This window comes from Aethalodelphis obliquidens, unplaced genomic scaffold (genome assembly GCF_003676395.1).
Source record: "Aethalodelphis obliquidens isolate GAN/ISIS:26980383/991018 unplaced genomic scaffold, ASM367639v1 scaffold2, whole genome shotgun sequence".
Classification (NCBI taxonomy): Eukaryota; Metazoa; Chordata; class Mammalia; order Artiodactyla; family Delphinidae; genus Aethalodelphis; species Aethalodelphis obliquidens.
The window spans coordinates 68495230-68514706 of record NW_020837946.1 but is presented as its reverse complement, the minus strand read 5'-3'; the positions used below and the strand labels follow the sequence as shown (position 1 = coordinate 68514706).

Here is a 19477-nt window from a genome sequence, read left to right as displayed (position 1 = left end):
ACCTTTAGTCCATTCTGCTCTCATGACTCACTGTGGCTCACAAAGTGGTTAAGGTTAATTCCTTTGCTAAGAAACTTCAACATGGTATTTATAGAGAGAGTCATTTGTAGTCTTAGTTCAAAGAGGTCAGCAGGTGCAATATATTCTTTAGAAGAATCCTGACTCATTTCTCCAGATTGCAAGATACTGCCTTTGTCTACACAGTAAGCATTTTAGGCATCACAGGAATGAGTGGCTACATTTTTAAACTCACTAGTTTCAGGAACCTAAAAATTGTTAAAGATAAATCTGTACTATAGAATGGATTACGTTTTGAAGACTCTGATACACAGGGCCAAATATAGGTTGTATTTACAGTATTCATACATTCGATTTGTCTAGACAGTCCTGGATTTTTCTGTTCTCCTGTCATAATTATTAATAACTTTCCCTTTTATGTTAAAAAGAATCCTTCTTTGGATTACAAATGATATGGTCACTTTAGCTATGGTGCCTATATTTGAATATTTATATCTACATATTTTCTCCAAGTCAATAGGTTTCAATTAATTCCACATCTTTGTTTTAAACAAGATTTATCTTGATTCCCAGTATATCCTGGGAGGAAGAGGGGTAAACTGAGCTTACACCTCCCTGTGACTTGAGGAACTATTGCTTTCAAAATACACTGGTTTCTGGAATACCATTCTGGAACTGGTGCAGTGTAGCTGAAAGATAGCTGTGCAGAGAAAAACTGTAAAAGCCCAAGTTGCTCAGACTGCTGACATTTTCAGGGCAACCACACCTAAAACAAAACGAGTTTCAGCATTTCAAAATAGGTCTAAAAATAAATTAAATTATACAGAATTTGATTGAGGCCATAATCACCCCCGGAATTTCACCTTTTAAATTTTCAAGAAATACTGCTGATACATTCTTTTACCTACTGACGTCAAAATTTGGTCCACATTTTTTACTCAGTCACACATGCAGCTCCAAATTTCCTTTTGAGCACAACACTCAGTAAGAATATCAACTTAATATGTATTTTTAACCCAATTCCTTTTCACATTTTTTAAATGTTCATATCATTTTATTTGTTAACACTTACATTGCATTTACGAGGTACCAAGAGCTTTTGTAAGTGCTTTTACAAATATAGACACTTTTAGTCCTCATAAATCCCTCTAAGATAGGTCCTATTATTATCATAGTCCCCATTTCACTGATGATGAAGTTGAGGACAGGGCAATTAGGTAACTTGCAGATCACACGATGAATATTTCAGGATTTAGACCCAAGCACCTGACTACAGAGTCCATGGCCTTAGCCACTATGCTATGCTCCTTCTTTACCACCTGTTTCAAATAGGCAAGAGACAACTTCCACATTATTGAAGAAGTAACCGACAGATCAAATGTTCAGACAGTTTGCCCCAAGTTTAATTTATTCGTTTATTTATTTAAAGAAATTATTTGTTGAGTAGCTACTTTAGGCAATGGGGAAAGAGAGGTGAATTTAAAGTATTTCTGAAACACCAGAAGTGTTTGTCTAAATGCATTTGAGAGAAGATTAGGAGCCTCCAAATTTAAAACATTTAAATGTTTAAAATCCATAAACAATTTACATTTTTCTATCAAGATGGAAGGTGACTCTATGTCAAATATGGGTGCACTATGTTTTAGAGACCCTACATGGACAGGAGGGGTTTGAGGTGGTACAGAAGAGTTCCGAGGGCTCAGGCTCTGAAAGAAGACAACCTACACTTAAATCACAGCTTTGTTATATGCTACCTGTGTAGCCTTGAGAAAGCTTATTGACTTCAGCTTTTCAATCTGGAAAATGGGAATAATCAAATACAAAACCTACTTCATAAGATGTCGTGAGGATTAGGAAAAACTGAGATTTCAGAAGAGTACTGGCACACTGTAAGTGCTCAGGGAATGATAGTTACTATTAATATCAGTTGAAGTGTTCATACCACACTCTACTACTTCATTCATCCCAGTTATAGAATAACATATAAGTTACCATAGATAATTTTGCAAGCCCAGTCTTTGAACTCATTAGCAAGATACCAGTGTACACAGACTAAAATCAAGAAAAAGAAAAAATTCCAGGATCTGATTTTTCACTTGAGTTAGATAAACTGGGTGTAGGGATAGGGAGGGAGTGATTATTCCAATTCTGGAACAATGCAATTGGGAGCAAGAAGGTCCTGCCTGGTTATATTATAATCTCATTACTTCAGAAAAAGTTTTCTGCTTTTTTTAGTGCATATTTCTTGGAATCTTTAACAGAAGTTAGCACGTATTACTTCTGCTGGAATGAAAAGAAAATGCCTGGAATTTCTTGTTTGTTTTTTCTGGGTATTTCAACATTCAGCTAAAATAATTAGAAGGTCGGCTTCACCTTCATTTTTTATATTTTAACATTTTAATTCTATAACCTCAGATATTCTAGCTAAAATTTGTAAGCCCTCTCTTCTGAAAAAAAAAATTTTATTGTTACTAGTCATTTTTCAAATGCCACATAGGAAGTACTTATGAAATTACTCTTGCCTATTTGTTTACACTCGAGAGTAATTTTCATTTCTATAGCTGAACTGTAGTTCAACCAGACATTTAGCTCTAGTTTCTATTACTGAAGAAAAAGCAAGAATATTATAAAATTCTTACTTGGTAAAGATTTAGAGAACACAATCACTATCCCTCACATTTTCAAAAAATTTAGATTAATAATAAAAAGTACTAACAGAACTCTTTTAAATTAATTATGCTCCAGAGGGGAATTCATCATTGAAGTTATTGGCATCCTCAAAGGAGCCAATAATTAAAACAAATGTTGTGTAACTTGCACTATACTCACATTGTTCTGAATATATTTAAAATAATGAATGTTAGGGGGTGTGAAATTTCAGTAGGACACCTTCTGCTCAACTCTAGAAACATGAACTGTGCAAAGATACAAGTCCTGCAATTACAGAATGAGAACTGAATAGAAACCAACGCACAGGACAGTTGGGGCTGTGCATGATTAGTGGCATTTTTGTGTAGTGCTTCATTCGGGGAGCAAATTCTGAGAATAGCAGTTTAGGAATCTATATATCCTACTGAGTCTTGGTTAAGTGATATTCATTACGAAGAACACCTGGAGGGAAGACCCGAGAACTGGGTCACAGCTAGAAAGATGAGATTACCTGAGCTCTGCATGTCTTGATTAAGTTCCTCTGCAACCTAGGAAGAGAGCGATCTTTCTCTGCAGTCACTTCGGTAGTATTATACTGGGATAGAGTTAGCCGCTTATCTAATACTATGCTGAGTTTCTGTTGCTTGTATATTTCCTCACACATTATTGTGTAATTTTGAGTAACTGATACCACTTATGATTATAAGTATATTTCATTTCTGTTACATGGTATCTTAGCTGAAAGTTTATTTACTATGGATTTATTACCTTTCATGCCTATCACTTGAATCTAAACAAAACTACAAAAATGTGAATATATTTATGTATATGTAGATATATTCATATGCGAGTTATTGAATAAAAACTTTTCACTAATCAAGCTTTTCATCGTAATTTTCACAGATAATAAGCAATACCGAAAATAACTTAAAATCCAACTCATTCTAAATAGAAAGGAGAAAAAATTCAAGGAACACTGTTAAATAGTCAAAAATTGGTATTAGTTTCTGAATCCAAGACTTGGAAAACTGCCAGCAAATTACTGAACTGAAAATATGAATGTGAAAAGCAGTTTTTGGAAGACGGACCCTGGTGTGGGGAGGGGCATCTAGACAGGACAGTCCCATAGCTCCATAGGTTCAGCAATATTGAGCACTGTTAGCTCTAAGTATTTTCTACACATTTTTCAATAACGATTTGGGGTTAAATTCAGTGATCAGACAATAAGATACTATTTTTACTGGTCAACAAAAATTAAAAAGAATACCAATTTTATTATATACAGAAAATGTGCAATTAAGTGGAATATAATTTGACAGGAGGTACCAAAGGTTTTTAGGTACACATACTGTTTTACCCAGCAATTATACTTCTAGTAGTATATACTAAGGAAAAATTAGTATGTTTTTACAATTGTGAAGAGTTGGAAATGGTAGTGTTCAATAATAGGGTATTGTTGGTAGTATGTTCTTTCCTTCAATGCAATACTTTGTGAATATTAAAATAATTTATGGACTGGACATGTTATAAAGATTATACAATCATTAAAATATATACACATTCAGGATAAAGTTTTCAGTGAGGAAAACAGGCTAGAGTTTGGTATATATAATGCTCTCCTGATCATATAAAACAAAAGTGGGTGTGTGTGCATATGTGAGTGTATGTGTCTTTGGTAGAAAAATTATACACAATACATGCCATCATTTTAACAGTGGCTATCTCTTAGGTTCAAGATTATAGGTTTTTTTTTTTTCTATCTATTCTCTTATTTTCTAATTTTTTGACAGTCAAGTTACACCACATTGACAGAGAGTAGACGTGAAGTCCTTGCTGAGGTGGTGAAATCCTGTATCAGGATGTGACTGATGAAGTGTCTGCTGATACCATACAGGCCTTACGATCTCAATCCATGACTCAGAGTTGGGGCAAAAGAATTAAATGTGTTTGGAGACACATGGAAGTTCGAGACTGTATTCAGTGTGTGGAGAAACACAGCAGAAAAAGACATCAGAATAATTGCAAAGTTTTATGAGTATTTGATCACGCGTATTCAACTAAGAAGATCCAGGGACAGCTAGGATGGCTTGCAAATTTGCATACATTATTATAAGAACATGTAGACATATTCTCCCTTTTATTGACCTGTGTTTGCCCCACCAGAATCAGCTGACTGTATAGACATTAAGGATCTATCTGGACTGGCCTAACCATTCACGTCTCTCCTTCTAGGTGAACTGAAGAAGGCTGATTAGTTGTTATGTCTTTTTAGAAAAAGCTACAGGTTATTGAGTACTAGAACAAACTGCTTCATAAGATACAAGCCACATGGCAGCAAGTTAAATTACTCAACTAATAAACAACATAAGTTGTTAATTTTTACAACTCCCATATCTAGGCACAGGATGTTGAATGAGTGAGACTTCTCTAGAACGTGCTACCTGACATTTTCATCAGTCAACAGGTGTATTCCTGGGTTCTTTTAAATTAATTTTTTGCTATCCTTCCATTTCCTCCCTTTTCAAAATAAGTGCATTGATAAGTCCCTTCAGAGAGTTTAACTTTGAGTGGAAGAGACAGACATAGAAACAAATTATTACAAGAAAATTTCATAGGTGTTCTTGTAGAGACAAGGGGAAAAAACGTTAGGAACTGTGGACAAGGTTGCCTGAGAAATTTAGATATCATGTAAAGGAGAGAACAGCAGGCTCTGGGAGGAGCTGGAAGGCACAAGATCGTAGGGTGTGTAGCAGGAACTGAGTCTGACATTTGGCCCAAGATGAAAAAAGCTGGAGATGTTTTAAATAAACCAAACCCTCTTCATACCAGTAAATTAGATTTCCCTTTTAAATACTTTGGTGACTTTTGTTAAATCACATAATTTTGCCAGGAAATAAAACCTTGTTGTAGGAAGGAGAGAGGATAAGAATACATTAGGGCTTCTGCTCCTGAATCACACTACCCCATGCATTTTCTTCTGGATTTCCTGGATAAGGAAACAGACACATAGTAGCTGAGGGGGCCTTAAGTAAAAATGTCCCCCAAACCTAAGCTGACAGTCCAAAACAGAGACACATTCAAGAATAAAAAGGAGTTCCATTAATAATAATGCAAACATTACAGGCACACACCACCTATAATCAACCTACTGAAATCGAACATCCTGCCAAACAGAGATTCATTTTGAATGATCGTCCTGTTTAAAATACAAAATACCTAGGATAAAGCTTGCTTCATTCATTCACCCTTTGGTGCAAATTAAATTAATCAGATTCACACCTCAAACAATCAATAAGAATCTATGATTAATAACTAGAATTGGGACAGATAGGATGGGGTAGAGTAAGGTTTAAAAAGTGTATCATTTGGAGGCAACAAAGTTTGTAACCATAGACAAATCTAGATTTTAAACCGCATCTCCACTTTGCCCTGTGATCATCAGCACTTTACTCTGAGCTTCATGTTAATCTGTAAAGTGGGATAATGTCTACTCCCAAAGCTGTCATGAAAATCAGATAAAGTAATTTATATAAAGAGCCTGTACAGAATTGAAACTCAATTAACATTAATCCTTTGGGAAAAGATCTATATTGGGTGGAGGACTATGGTCCATGAACTACAACCAGAAGAATTAAAACCCAGAGTGCACAACCATGTATATAAAAGACCTAAATAAATGTGTAGCTAAACATTAACTGATTAACACGATTAAAGAAAATGGATGGTGTACATGGAAATTTTTAGCAAAACCGGAAGAAAATTTAACTAATTTAGCTAAGAGAAGTAAATGGGAATGTATTTAAAAATTAGTCACACAACATATAATGTTGCATGTTGCATTTACTGAATTTTTTTTTTTTTTTTTTTTGCGGTACGCAGGCCTCTCACTGTTGTGGCCTCTCCCGTTGCGAGGCACAGGCTCCGGATGCGCAGGCTCAGCGGGCATGGCTCACAGGCCTAGCCGCTCCGCGGCATGTGGGATCTTCCCGGACCGGGGCACGAACCTGTGTCCCCTGCCTCGGCAGGCGGACTCTCAACCACTGCACCACCAGGGAAGACCGCATTTACTGAATTAATGCAGTCTTAATTAGTATATTCAAAGCCCTTAGGGCTGTGATTTCAATAGGTGATCTTTTCTAACACAAATAGTTTTTTTTTTTTTACATATAAATACCTTATTTAGTTTTTCCTAGATTTTGTTCTTTACTTGATCTTTGAGAAATTGATTATGAAACCACCACCAATTTTGTACTTTAATTTTTGTCATCACATCCATCATCTTGAGTAATTAATACAGATTTCACTGAATAGAATTAAGAAGGGTGTTTGGAACACAGAGGTCAGTATGAGAAGAGACAGTCATTTTAAGTTGTCTTGAACCCATGCAGTTATTACATGTTTCTCAAAACCGATATTTCAAACAACATGCAAGAATTAATGTCCTATCAAAACAGTGAAGGACAATAGAAACACTCCTAATGATTCTCAGGAAAGAAGGAAAAAAGGAGACAACAAAACCAGTAATGGTGAGATTCCACCTGCTGTAACAACGTCTTCTGACTGGTTGTCCTGGAGGAAAAAGCCAGGTGAACCAAAGCAGCATGGCTCCGACAGCCCTGCCCACCAGTGCAGTCCAGTTTGAGGTTATTTTAGAAACTGAGTGGGACTAAGGTCCAAAATACACCCCAGTCCTCTCTCACTCCTTCTCCCCAATTCTTATCCACCAAGCACCAGCTAAGGCTATTTTACCCTTTTTAGAAGTAAAAAGTAGTGCGAGACACTCCACAAAACAGTGGAAACCACAAAAAGGAGAGCTTGTACACACACAGATCCACTTAACTGAGCAAAGGGCGTGGGACTGCCTCAACAACAATTTAACTGTCTACAGAAAGACTACTTTGATTTTCTTAATTAGATATTTCATACAAATTAAAGAAGCAAGAGGAAGATATGAAATGCTCAGTCATGGTGACAGAAGCCTGGTGCTCGGTTTTCTTGTAACGCATCTGTGACAAGTGGTAATTTGACCTTCCTAATCGTTCAGTTAACAGGACCAATTTCCTCACTATGGTGATTAATGCCTTACTACTGCCTGATTCCATTGCTTCTTGGTAGTTCTATAATTTTGCTAAATGTAGACGGCACAGTAAAGAGAGAGAAAACGTTCATTTGACAATAATAATTATTATTATTTGTATTGTTTTTAATAAGCTAACTTTATTACTGTAGATTTAACACTCATTATTGAGTGACCCTAAGATCAAGCTTCACTACCAATTAAGAATTCTCAAGGGAAACAGAGAGGGATGAGATGTTCTACAAGATATAAAATGCCAATACTGCGTAACTTGTATAGTCGGTGGGGTAACTGTGTCAAACATAGCAATGAATTCAAGTCTCAAGAGAACTTTGTGTCTGGCTATTACACAGAGATTATTGGAGACACTAGTGAGAGACATTTTGATTTGGTGGCAAGTGAATACGGGTAACGGCTTAATAGTTCCTAGTTACCAACTCTTCTCTTTATTAAATATTTTTCTAGTTATCTACATAGTTATAGGCTATGAAGATTATTTAATACCTTAGTTTATTAAGCAAAGAAATAGGTCCGTTAATAAAATTAAGGTGAAAATTGTTTCTAAGAACAGGCCAACATCATTGATGAACACTGATGCAAAAATCCTCAACAAAATACTAGCAAACAGAATCCAACAGCACATTAAAAGGATCATACACCATGATCAAGTGGGGTTTATCCCAGGAATGCAAGGATTCTTCAATATACGTAAATCAATCAATGTGATACACCATATTAACAAAGAGGGATAAAAACCATATGATAATCTCAATAGATGCAGAAAAAGCTTTCAACAAAATTCAACACCCATTTATGATAAAAACTCTCCAGAAAATAGGCATAGAGGGAACATACCTCAACATAATAAAGGCCATATATGACAAACCCACAGCCAACATCATTCTCAATGGTGAAAAACTGAAACCATTTCCTCTAAGATCAGGAACAAGGCAAGGTGTCCCACTCTCACCACTATTATTCAACATAGTTTTGGAAATTTTAGCCACAGCAAACAGAGAAGAAAAAGAAATAAAAGGAATCCAAATTGGAAAAGAAGTAAAACTGTCACTGTTTGCAGATGACATGATACTATACATAGAGAATCCTCAAGATGCTACCAGAAAACTACTAGAGGTAATCAATGAATGTGGTAGAGTAGCAGGATACAAAATTAATGCATAGAAATCTCTTGTATTCCTATACACTAATGATGAAAAATCTGAAAGAGAAATGAAGGAAGCACTCCCATTTACGGTTGCAACAAAAAGAATAAAATACCTAGGAATAAACCTACCTAAGGAGACAAAAGACCTCTATGCAGAAAACTATAAGACACTGACGAAAGAAATTAAACACGATACAAATAGATGGAGAGATATACCATGTTCTTGGATTGGAAGAATTAACATTGTGAAAATGCTATACTACCAAAGCAATATACAGATTCAATGCAATCCCTATCAAACTACCAATGGCATTTTTCACAGAACTAGAACAAAAGATTGCACAATTTGTATGGAAACACAAAAGATCCCCAATAGCCAAAGCAATCTTGAGAAAGAAAAACGGAGCTGGAGGAATCAGGCTCCCTGACTTCAGACTATACTACAAAGCTACAGTAATCAAAACAGTGTGGTACTGGCATAAAAACAGAAAGATAGATCAATGGAACAGGATAGAAAGCCCAGAGATAAACCCACGCACCTATGGTCACCTTATCTTTGATAAAGGAGGCAAGAATATACAATGGAGAAAAGACAGTCTCTTCAATAAGTGGTGCTGGGAAAACTGGACAGCTACATGTAAAAGAATGAAATTAGAACACTCCCTAACACCATACACAAAAATAAACTACAAATGGATTAAAGACCTAAATGTAAGGCCAGATGCTATAAAACTCTTAGAGGAAAACATAGGCAGAACACTGTATGACATAAGTCACAGCAAGATCCTTCTTGACCCACCTCCTAGAGAAATGGAAATAAAAACAAAAATAAACAAATGGGACCTAATGAAACTTCAAAGCTTTTGTACAGCAAAGGAAACCATAAACAAGACAAAAAGACAACCCTCGGAATGGGAGAAAATATTGCAAATGAAGCAACTGACAAAGGATTAATCTCCAAAATATATAAGCAGCTCATGCAGCTCAATATCAAAAAAACAAACAACCTAATCCAAAAATGGGCAGAAGACCTAAATAGACATTTCTCGAAAGAAGACATACAGATTGCCAGCAATCATATGAAAGGATGCTCGACATCACTAATCATTAGAGAAATGCAAATCAAAACTACAATGAGGTATCTCATCACACCAGTCAGAATGGCCATCATCAAAAAATCTACAAATAATAAATGCTGGAGAGGGTGTGGAGAAAATGGAACCCTCTTGCACTGTTGGTGGGAATGTAAATTGATACAGCCACCCTAGAGAACAGTATGGAGGTTCCTTAAAAACTAAAAATAGAACTAACATACAACCCAGCAATCCCACTCCTGGGCATGTACCCTGAGAAAACCATAATTCAAAAAGAGTCATGTACCACAATGTTCCCTGCAGCATTATTTACAATAGCCAGGACATGGAAGCAACCTAAGTGTCCATCAACAGATGAATGGGTAAAGAAGATGTGGCACATATATACAATGGAATATTACTCAGCCATAGAAAGAAACGAAATTGAGTTATTTGTAGTGAGGCAGATGGACCTAGAGTCTGTCATACAGAGTGAAGTAAGTCAGAAAGAGAAAAACAAATACCGTATGCTAACACATATATATGGAATCTAAAAAAAAAAAAAAGTGGTTCTGAAGAACCTAGGGGCAGGATAGGAATAAAGACACAGACTTAGAGAATGGACTTGAGGACACGGTGAGGAGTAAGGGTAAGCTGGGACGAAGTGAGAGAGTGGCGTGGACATATATACACTACCAAATGTAAAACAGATAGCTCTTGGGAAGCAGCTGCCTAGCACAGGGAGATCAGCTCGGTGCTTTGTGACCACCTAGAGGGGTGGGATAGAGAGGGTGGGAGGCAGACACAAGAAGGCGGGGATATGGGGATATATGTATACGTATAGCTGATTCACTTTGTTATACAGCAGAAACTAACATACCGTTGTAAAGCAATTATACTCCAATAAAGATGTTAAAAAAAAAGAAGAAAAATGAAAACATCACACTTTCCCTATAACACACTTTGCACATCTCCTGATGTTAATCTGTTTTTTGTTTCCCCAGCTCTATGGTTCCATTTCTTATCTTCTCTGTGTTCTTTGTGTGAATGCTAATTGAGCACGTAGTTCATACCAGGCAGTCTTCCATACATTCTGGACACAGAAATTAATATGACTTGGTATTTCCTTTGGATGAGCTCAAAATTAACTACAATAACATATAATGACACGTAGCACACCCCAGGGGTGCTACCCTGGAGTCGAGAACCAAGGGTTGTAGAGATACAGAGGAATGTTAATGTTCAGGAACAGGCAGTGGGGGCGTCAGGAAGAACATCACAGAGATTTGTTTTGATCTGTCTTTGGAAGGATGATAATGCTTTCTTTAGGGTGAGAAGCTGAGGGAAATGCAATTCCGTCACAGAGACTTTGCGGTGTTTATCATAGGTAAAGGAAGACTTCTGAAGGGTGAACAAAGCCTTGGTGAAATAAAAGCGCATGGCTTCTTTGAGAAACTCTGAGCAGTCCAGTATTATGGGAACATAAGATTTGTAGGAGATGTGGAGTTGCAAGATATTCAACTAATTGATATTTATCAAACACTTATTATAGGCAAGAAACCATACTATAAATAATGCTATGTACTTTGTTCTATATAAAACATTCAATCAGCCTAACAAAGTAGATGTTATTCTCCAAATATATATCAGAAAAGGAAACTGAGGCACCAAGAAGGTAAACTTGATCAAGTTCACCTAGTTACTGTCAGAGCTGGGGGTCCAGCTAGTTCCTCTAAACACATCCTACTTAAAAACCCAAGTGAATTCAACTCTGAAGGCACCAAGTATCATACTAAAGAGTCCAGAACTTTATCAGTGAGAGTTTTAAGGAGTTAAGATAGCTTTTTAAGCCAAGGCATGACCTAAGTACTTTGAGCAGAAAATATGGAAAAGTTTTTAAGGGCTTGGGCATCACCACTTAAGTGTGATTTGGCGAGTTCATCTCTCTCAGGTGCAGGGTTCTCCTCATAAAATAAGGATAAGAAGAGCATGTATCTTATGGGATTGCTGTACTCATTATTTAGTACATGAAATTCATTTACAATGACTTTTGGCTCTGATAAGTCATCCGTGGTATGCGATTTTTATTTCAGAAATAGCTCTCTGATGGTATTGTAGAGAATGAATTGTAAAGGGAGGGAAGCTTCAGTCCTCAATCCTCCAGAAGAAGGATGAAGAGGGCTTCAACAGAGCACTTGGCAATGATGGAAACGTGGGGTTGGCATTAGGAGATATTTCAGATGTAAATATTGAAAGGAATTGGTGACCAACTGGGTTTAGGGAGAACAGAGAGCAAACAACTAAAAATGACCCTGAGGTTTCTAGACTAGATGGCCAGATGAATGTTGATGCCTTAACATTTTATACTCCAACTGCTACTTCCCTGCGAATGAATTATCCTAGGACTCTCTCTGCCGCCACCAGTAATTGATTTAGTGACTATTTATAGCCAAAAAATAAAAATAAAAACAACATTGGAAGCCAGTAGAAGCCAGAGAAGTCGGTTCCTCCCACTAAGTCTAGCCTATGCCTATAGCCCTAAGCTGACCGTGTTCTCAAGCCCCTTGGGTGAGAAAGTAACTGAGTAGTTATTCCACAAGCTGGCAGACAAGACAGCTTCTTTTCAGCACCAACCCTGTTTAGAGGTATGGTGCTGGTGGTGGGGAAAAGGGCTGATGAACAGAGCCCACCCACAGTTTTAGGACATTTTGTTTTCACTTGGGACAATACTGAAATAAAATTTTCAAACTGTGAGGAGGAGTGTTTCTTGAGAATTCTTATTTTATCAACAAATACAATTGATCAAATCTGAATTCTATACAATAACTGGAGTCCATGAAATGTTATGAAGTTTAGGTATGTAAAATGTAGTTTATGTTACTGTTGTTACTATATACTACTGGACGGAGCATGAAAATGTATAAACTGAAAGTTTAAATGAACACCGAAACACATTCTAGGCAAGCTCCTCCCTGGAAAACTTTCTTGTTGCTTGAATTACATGCACACAAAATATATTTCTAGTTTTCTCTAAAGACTACCATCTTTATCTCTACTTATACAATTCAGGAATTGAGAGGGCTGAATATTTGCATGCCATATAACATATAAAGCTATTATAAAATTTATTTTGGAGCTATTAAAATTTTAACTAAACTACACTGCCTCTTTAATAAGTTTGTATTATGTATAGTGACAAAAGGTGAGAGGAAATAGACAAGTTTATTTTAGATTTGGGGAACAAAGGAAGAGTGGTAATTAACCCGAAATTCTGGTCTCCATTTATATAAAAGCTTCTTCAATTCATAGTCTATATAGTGTTTTTCTTTAAAAATAATTTCAAGAAAACATCTTGGGGTTTAGAAGATGGAAATGCACATTAGTCACTCTATGATTCAAACATCCTGAAAGCAGAGATAAGGTTGGATACTCCTTTGCATCTCCTCCTACTGTTTCTCTAGTGCCTAAGACCTTACCTGAGAGAGAGGTGGCACTCGGTATGCATCTTCACCTATACTCCTAACAACACAGCATTTTCTATAAGGCCTTTCCTCATAATTCTTAGAGATGGTAGACTCAATCTTACCAAACCAAAACCTCTTTTGAGTTGAGTTGAATCAAACAATACCTCTGGAACTTTGTACTGGTCTCAGCATGACTGGTGCCCTGTCTGGATCTGGTCTCTGACTGGATCAGAAAAGGACTTCCCTCAGTCCCTTCTCATCCTTTAGTTCTTTAAAAGCAACACAAAGATAGGGACATTTCTGATTTGCTAAAAAAAAAAAAAAAAAAAAAAGTTGCCATTGCACTATGTCTGAAAGCATAGTGGCAAAAATACAGAAACACTCTGACCTCTAAAAATAATGCATTTTAAGTCCTGTTTTCCTACTGAGTTAAGACCTTTATTTCTCTTGGAGAAATTTACTTTGATTTTTCCAAATGTTTAGAGTGGCTTGATAATTTAAGGTAAAAGTCACATATCTAGATGTGATGGAAGCAGTTTAGCCCTTCAACTAGCTAGCTCTGTTGCACGACACACCCCAAACCAGATGAGCAATAAATTAAAGGATGACCAACTAAATGGTTCTTCTGTTACCTTACTATTAACATCATCTCCAAACTATGAGCTAGTTAATAGCTGAAGTGTTTGCTATTTCTCAATCACTATTGCTTAAAAAAGGTGTTTTTAAAGTACATGTATTATGCTATTAAAATACATGCCCATCCTTATATAAGCTTCAGCGTAATTATAGTTTTGTATAATTAGAGTTTTATGTCAAAAGATTTACAGCTTTATCACCTCAAGCAATATTTCACAGCTGCCAAGAATGATTTATGCAATAATGACTTAAGCCGTAAAATAGAATCCTCAAAGGAAGGGCTGTCAAATATTCCTACTGCAAATAACTAGGTTTTAAAAAATTGATTTTCTGGTAAACAGCAAGCCCAACTGGACCTGGTAAAATCACATAAAGGAATATTGTAGGAAGCATCGCTTCACAGTGGTGATCATGCAGCTCACCATACACCACGTCAATGTGAACTCCTTGCATAGATCAAAAGTTTAAACTGCTTATAAAGCCTCTGGGTCACTTTGGAAAACAAGCTTTCAGAAATAATGCCATGGGCATGTTTTTGTTACTCCAGTGGGAGTGAATGGAAAAAGTGGAAACAGTATATCTCAGCTTTTTGTTAATTTGCTCATTGTGCTTATTGCATCACGATTCATATTACAATGAAATGCTAAATAAAGCATAAATAAAGGAAGCATTTACTGCATATACTTACGAAACCAAGAACCTCTCAAAAGTAAATGACCTCAATTTTAAAGGATTAAGGAAACTTTGGGAAACAAACCAATGAAAATGCTGGCGATCTTGTCCTTTCCTGCTTTTATAAATGTAGAGTGGCTGGCAGGGAAGACTTTCAAAGCATTTGAACTTCACAAGCTCTGACTGATTTTGCAGTTGCCATGTGAATAAAACTAATACACTCAGAAGATTCTATTCAAGGTATCTGAACTAGTAGCAAAAACACAAGTTTATTACATTCAGAGCAAATAAGTCTAACTGTGTCTTCTCAATCTACAAAGGTCATTCAAATTAATATTTTTCTCTGGAAAAAAAGAAAAAGCTGGCCCATCACCTCATTTTCCCCATTATCAATAAAAGCAAAATAGGCAGCATTTGTCATTGACTCTGAGGATACTCAAGCCCTTGTAGATTGAGTCACAACTGAAAATGAAGGCAACAGAATCAAAATTATCACCAAAGGTTGATATTTATATACCTAAACAAGCTCCCAAATAAAGATTCCTTGTCTAAAACAAGGAGGTTTTAATTCATATAACCAAGCAAATCACTGATGGTATGATTTGCATTAGTCAATGAACCAGCACTTTTACTGTAGAAATTTTCATATCCATGTTTGTGACTCCACATTAAATTGGTTTTTAAAGGTGTTTTGAGATCATTTTACACAGTCACATTGTACAAGTTAAACTAGGCTTCCAAACATCACCATTTTACTTGCAGTTTAATAAATAACACTCTTTTCTATCTGAAAATATGGTCTGAAAAATATAGTTAGTATCTAAGTGATCCATACAGTCCAGATTCATTTTCTACTTAAATTCTACAAGTTGAAAAAATTCTTAAATGTACCAGAAAACATTAGGACCAACACACCCTACAGTAACCACAATACAGACTATGGGACATCGTGATAGATACTCATATGGGAAAAAATGTCAGACATTCAACTGTTGGCATCAGATACACACACAAAAAAGATGAACTGCATTTGAGTAGTGAGAGCCTCTGTCCAAGAAATGCTTTCAAGACAACAGAGCAATTAAGCTATTTCTAGTATGCCAACCCTACTGATTGAAAAGTAGGGGGAAAATGAGAACTTTAAACCCTATCTCTATTTTGACTGGTAATGATATAACTGATTTCATTCCAGATTAATCCAAAGTTATACAAACCTGTTCCAGTCACTTTGTTATTCATACCCACTTAAGATGATGTTAAGGAAAATCCAGTAATTAAGAGTTGTACATTTTCTATCATGAAATATTTAATTATAAGAAAATAAGAAGAAGAGCTAAAGCTTTTCCCTGTTAGAATGTATTTTACCAAATGATGAGTCATTATATGAGATAAGCTATAACATATCACTCATTTACTCGTTTATAAATCTTAAGAGTTACCTAAAAATCTGACCAGATACCCCTCTGCCTCACTGATTTCTATCAATGGAATTTAAAAAATGATAAGCAATATCAACAAAACAAACTATAACATGCATTTTTAATTGATTTATCTTTAAGTTCTAAATTGTCAGATATCATTAAGCGTTCACATTTGAGAATGTATATACTTTAAAATGGGTATATCTGAATATTCGTACATGTGAGTTAATATACATACATTATGTATATAATGAATGCATGCCCGTTTCTTTGAGAACTATTACAGGTCTAACATGCTTACGCTCCCATAGCAAGACTAAAAGGAGGAGGAGTGCCCTTGAAGTTGAGGTATGACCTTAAGTTTCAGATGCCAGTTTTGCTGCAGCTATAAAAATGAATACTAATAATTCTACATATCATATTTCCTTTTCTCCATTTCTTACTTTAGGAAAAATCTTGAATACATGAACAGCCTTTATTATTTGAATATACATAGGTTTACTAGACCAATTTTATAAGTTCCTATATATCATCCTTAATCTTATATAAAAAGGATCAAAAGAAACAAGAGGCATTGCCTACCAAATAAAGCCGAAGAGCCAAGAGACATCTATAACTGTAACAGTCTTAGTTCCAGATATACATTTTTCTACAAGACTGTGAAATATTTTCAAGTTCAAGCAAATAAAACCTTATTTCTCTCCTACTAAATGCGTATCAACGCAACCAGGAAATTATTGGCTTTTAAGTTATTCCTTAGGGAAGACAGTGAGATTGATTTGTGGCATTTTGTCCTCAGTGACATTAAGTTACTGAACTTTTGAAGAGTACAGAGTACCCTTATTCAAAAGAGAAATTGTCCCTACTAGTCCACTAATGAGAGTCTCCACATTTCTTGAATCCTGCAACACTACAAGCAAATCATATATCTCCAATTGAATATTAGGGGTTTCTCTCACTATGAACTTTCAGTAATCAATTGTCAAAATTTCATTTTAATGGAATAAAACATAAGGAATCCTAAATGGATAAACTTTACCATTTTTGTGATAGTAGGTGACCTCCACTTTCCTCTCCTCTGACCCCAGCAACGCCTGGGCAATTTGGGCAATATCATGCCTCTTGGTCTCGGGCCCATGGAGGAAGTCGCAGGTGCATGGCTTTTGCATGACATCTGGCCTGGAGAAACCAGTCATCTCGCAGAACCCATCGTTGCAGTAGATGATGGCACAGTTCTGCACTCTGGCATTTGCAATGATAAATTTTTTATCTGTAATAAAAAGATAGTAAGGCACCTTTTAAAAAGCTTCCTCAAGATTCTCATAAACACTGGAACAATTTGTTGCATAACAGGAGATCTGAAATGCAGGTGCTTCCCAAATTGCTAACTGCCCAGATTTTAAAAGGAAAAAAGAACTCTAAATAAGAAATTAATGGTCCTAAGTAGATTTAACAAAAAGTATTAAGAAGCTTTTCTTCAAATTTTGAGAATATCGTTTCCCAAATAGTCTACTTCTCAAGCCCTGTAACTCTCAAGGGTCCTAATGCACACTCAGATAAGCAGCTGGCCCATTGATAGTTCCAGAATGCCATTTAATTGTAAGGTATTTTCGATGTCAAAACAGTGAAGCATCCTGTAGTTGTCAGGTTCCTCATTTCAACCTTGGCCCTTAGAGTACAACTTTCTTAAAGTAGTTATTATTCCTGGATTTGGCTTTTCTCTATCTCTCTAAGGCATACTACACACATCATGTTAAAAAAAAAAACAAAACCTGAAACTATTAGCAATGAAATTATTTCACATTAATTAGTAGTTTAATAACGCAAAGGTTCACCTTTTCATAATATATATTATCCAGAAGACAAAAATATTTACACACACACACACAGTAAATATCATGTTATCACCTTTTCACATTTACTTTGGGGGACCCTGCATTTCTGTATGGTAGTAGGGATTTTAGTACAAAGGGCTTATTAATTCTGATCACAAATTATATTTACTATTCCCAAATAAAATATGAAACAGGATACACAAGTTTATTTTGAACACAAAGTACTATATCCTCCCATCACTAAATGCAGTGCCAAAATAACTGCATAATGCACAAAATAAATGTGTTAATGTAGTTTTAAGGAAATGTCAAATATAAATGAACAAGTATAGGATCTAAAATTAATGTATTTATATAACAATTATTTATTCCTCATAATTAGTTCATATGAGAATATTACATTTCTCTGCATTCAGTCTTTGTGCGATTTACTTATTACACTTCAATTTTTAAATTTCTAGTGGAAATTTAAGGCGATAATGAAGGGACAAAAATATTCTTTAAATAATGAACTGTTTGCCTTGGGAATCAACACGGATCAGATATTACTTTTCCCAAATTATCCAGCTTGGGATTTGCATTGATTCAATGCAAAGTTCAGCTTCTATAAACTAGCAAAAGCAAGCATCCCTGTCATACCACAGCCTTGCAATTTAACCAAGGTAATAAAATACAGTTTGCATAGCCATTTACATCGCTGCTACCATTAACATTCTCTTGTTCCAATAATATGCTCTGCCCTGCTCCTGACTTTCTGGAAGTCTACAATAAAACGGCCACAAAATATAAACCCATGTTACACTAGTTCGTTCCCTGTAAGATAGTAGAAGAGTAGGGCATTAAGTAGCAAGGCAGATAATGGAGCAGTGGGAGAGGAGGATCAAATTGCCTCCTATAATGGAGACCATAATCTAAAATGTAAATCAAAATTAATATCACAGGCAGAACACTCGAGCTGCCATTCGAACCTCCTGACTCGGTTTCACAGCCTCTGAACTTGACAGAGCCCCGGAGTTGCCGTCTCCTCAGCTTGGAAGCGGCGGACGCCAAGTGCACTATCAAAGCAGAAAGCGAGGGAGAGAGAAGAGAACAAATGAACTTACTTTGCCCTTCAAATTTCCGTATGATTGTCCCCAAAAATGTGTTTTGTGGTGCCACATGCCCCCTGCGAACAGGCATGTTGACCCCGGTCTTCCGAGGAGCGCTCCCCGCGAGCTCCGGAGTTCTCCCGGGATCTCTCCTCGGCTAGAGCCCAGGCCAGCGCGCGAGCCGCTCTTTGTGGCAGAGCATCCTCTTTTGAAACCAGAAATCTCTTCCCATTAGCACCACTTCTAGACACCCGCTTTCCCCACCGGAGTCCAATCCATTCCCCTCACCTTCCGGAGGGGGCCTCGCACTGGACTGCCGCGGCGGAGAGGCTTTGGGGGTGGGGAGCGGGAAGGAGGCGGGGTGAGGGGAGCTGGCGGG

General features: G+C 36.4%; 1 protein-coding gene across 1 annotated transcript in view; it reads right to left on the bottom strand.

Annotated features, from left to right (window-relative positions):
* The window catches only part of KCNH7 (potassium voltage-gated channel subfamily H member 7), a 451727-nt gene extending 432309 nt beyond the window's left edge, over positions 1-19418 (bottom strand). The window contains exons 1-2 of the mRNA XM_027129726.1: positions 19114-19418; positions 17215-17445 (exon numbers count right to left, since the gene is read on the bottom strand). Of these exons, the coding sequence (XP_026985527.1) occupies positions 17215-17445; positions 19114-19189 (307 nt within the window). The 5' untranslated portion in view covers positions 19190-19418. The remainder of the gene's footprint in view (positions 1-17214; positions 17446-19113) is intronic.
* Positions 19419-19477: the final 59 nt, after the last annotated feature.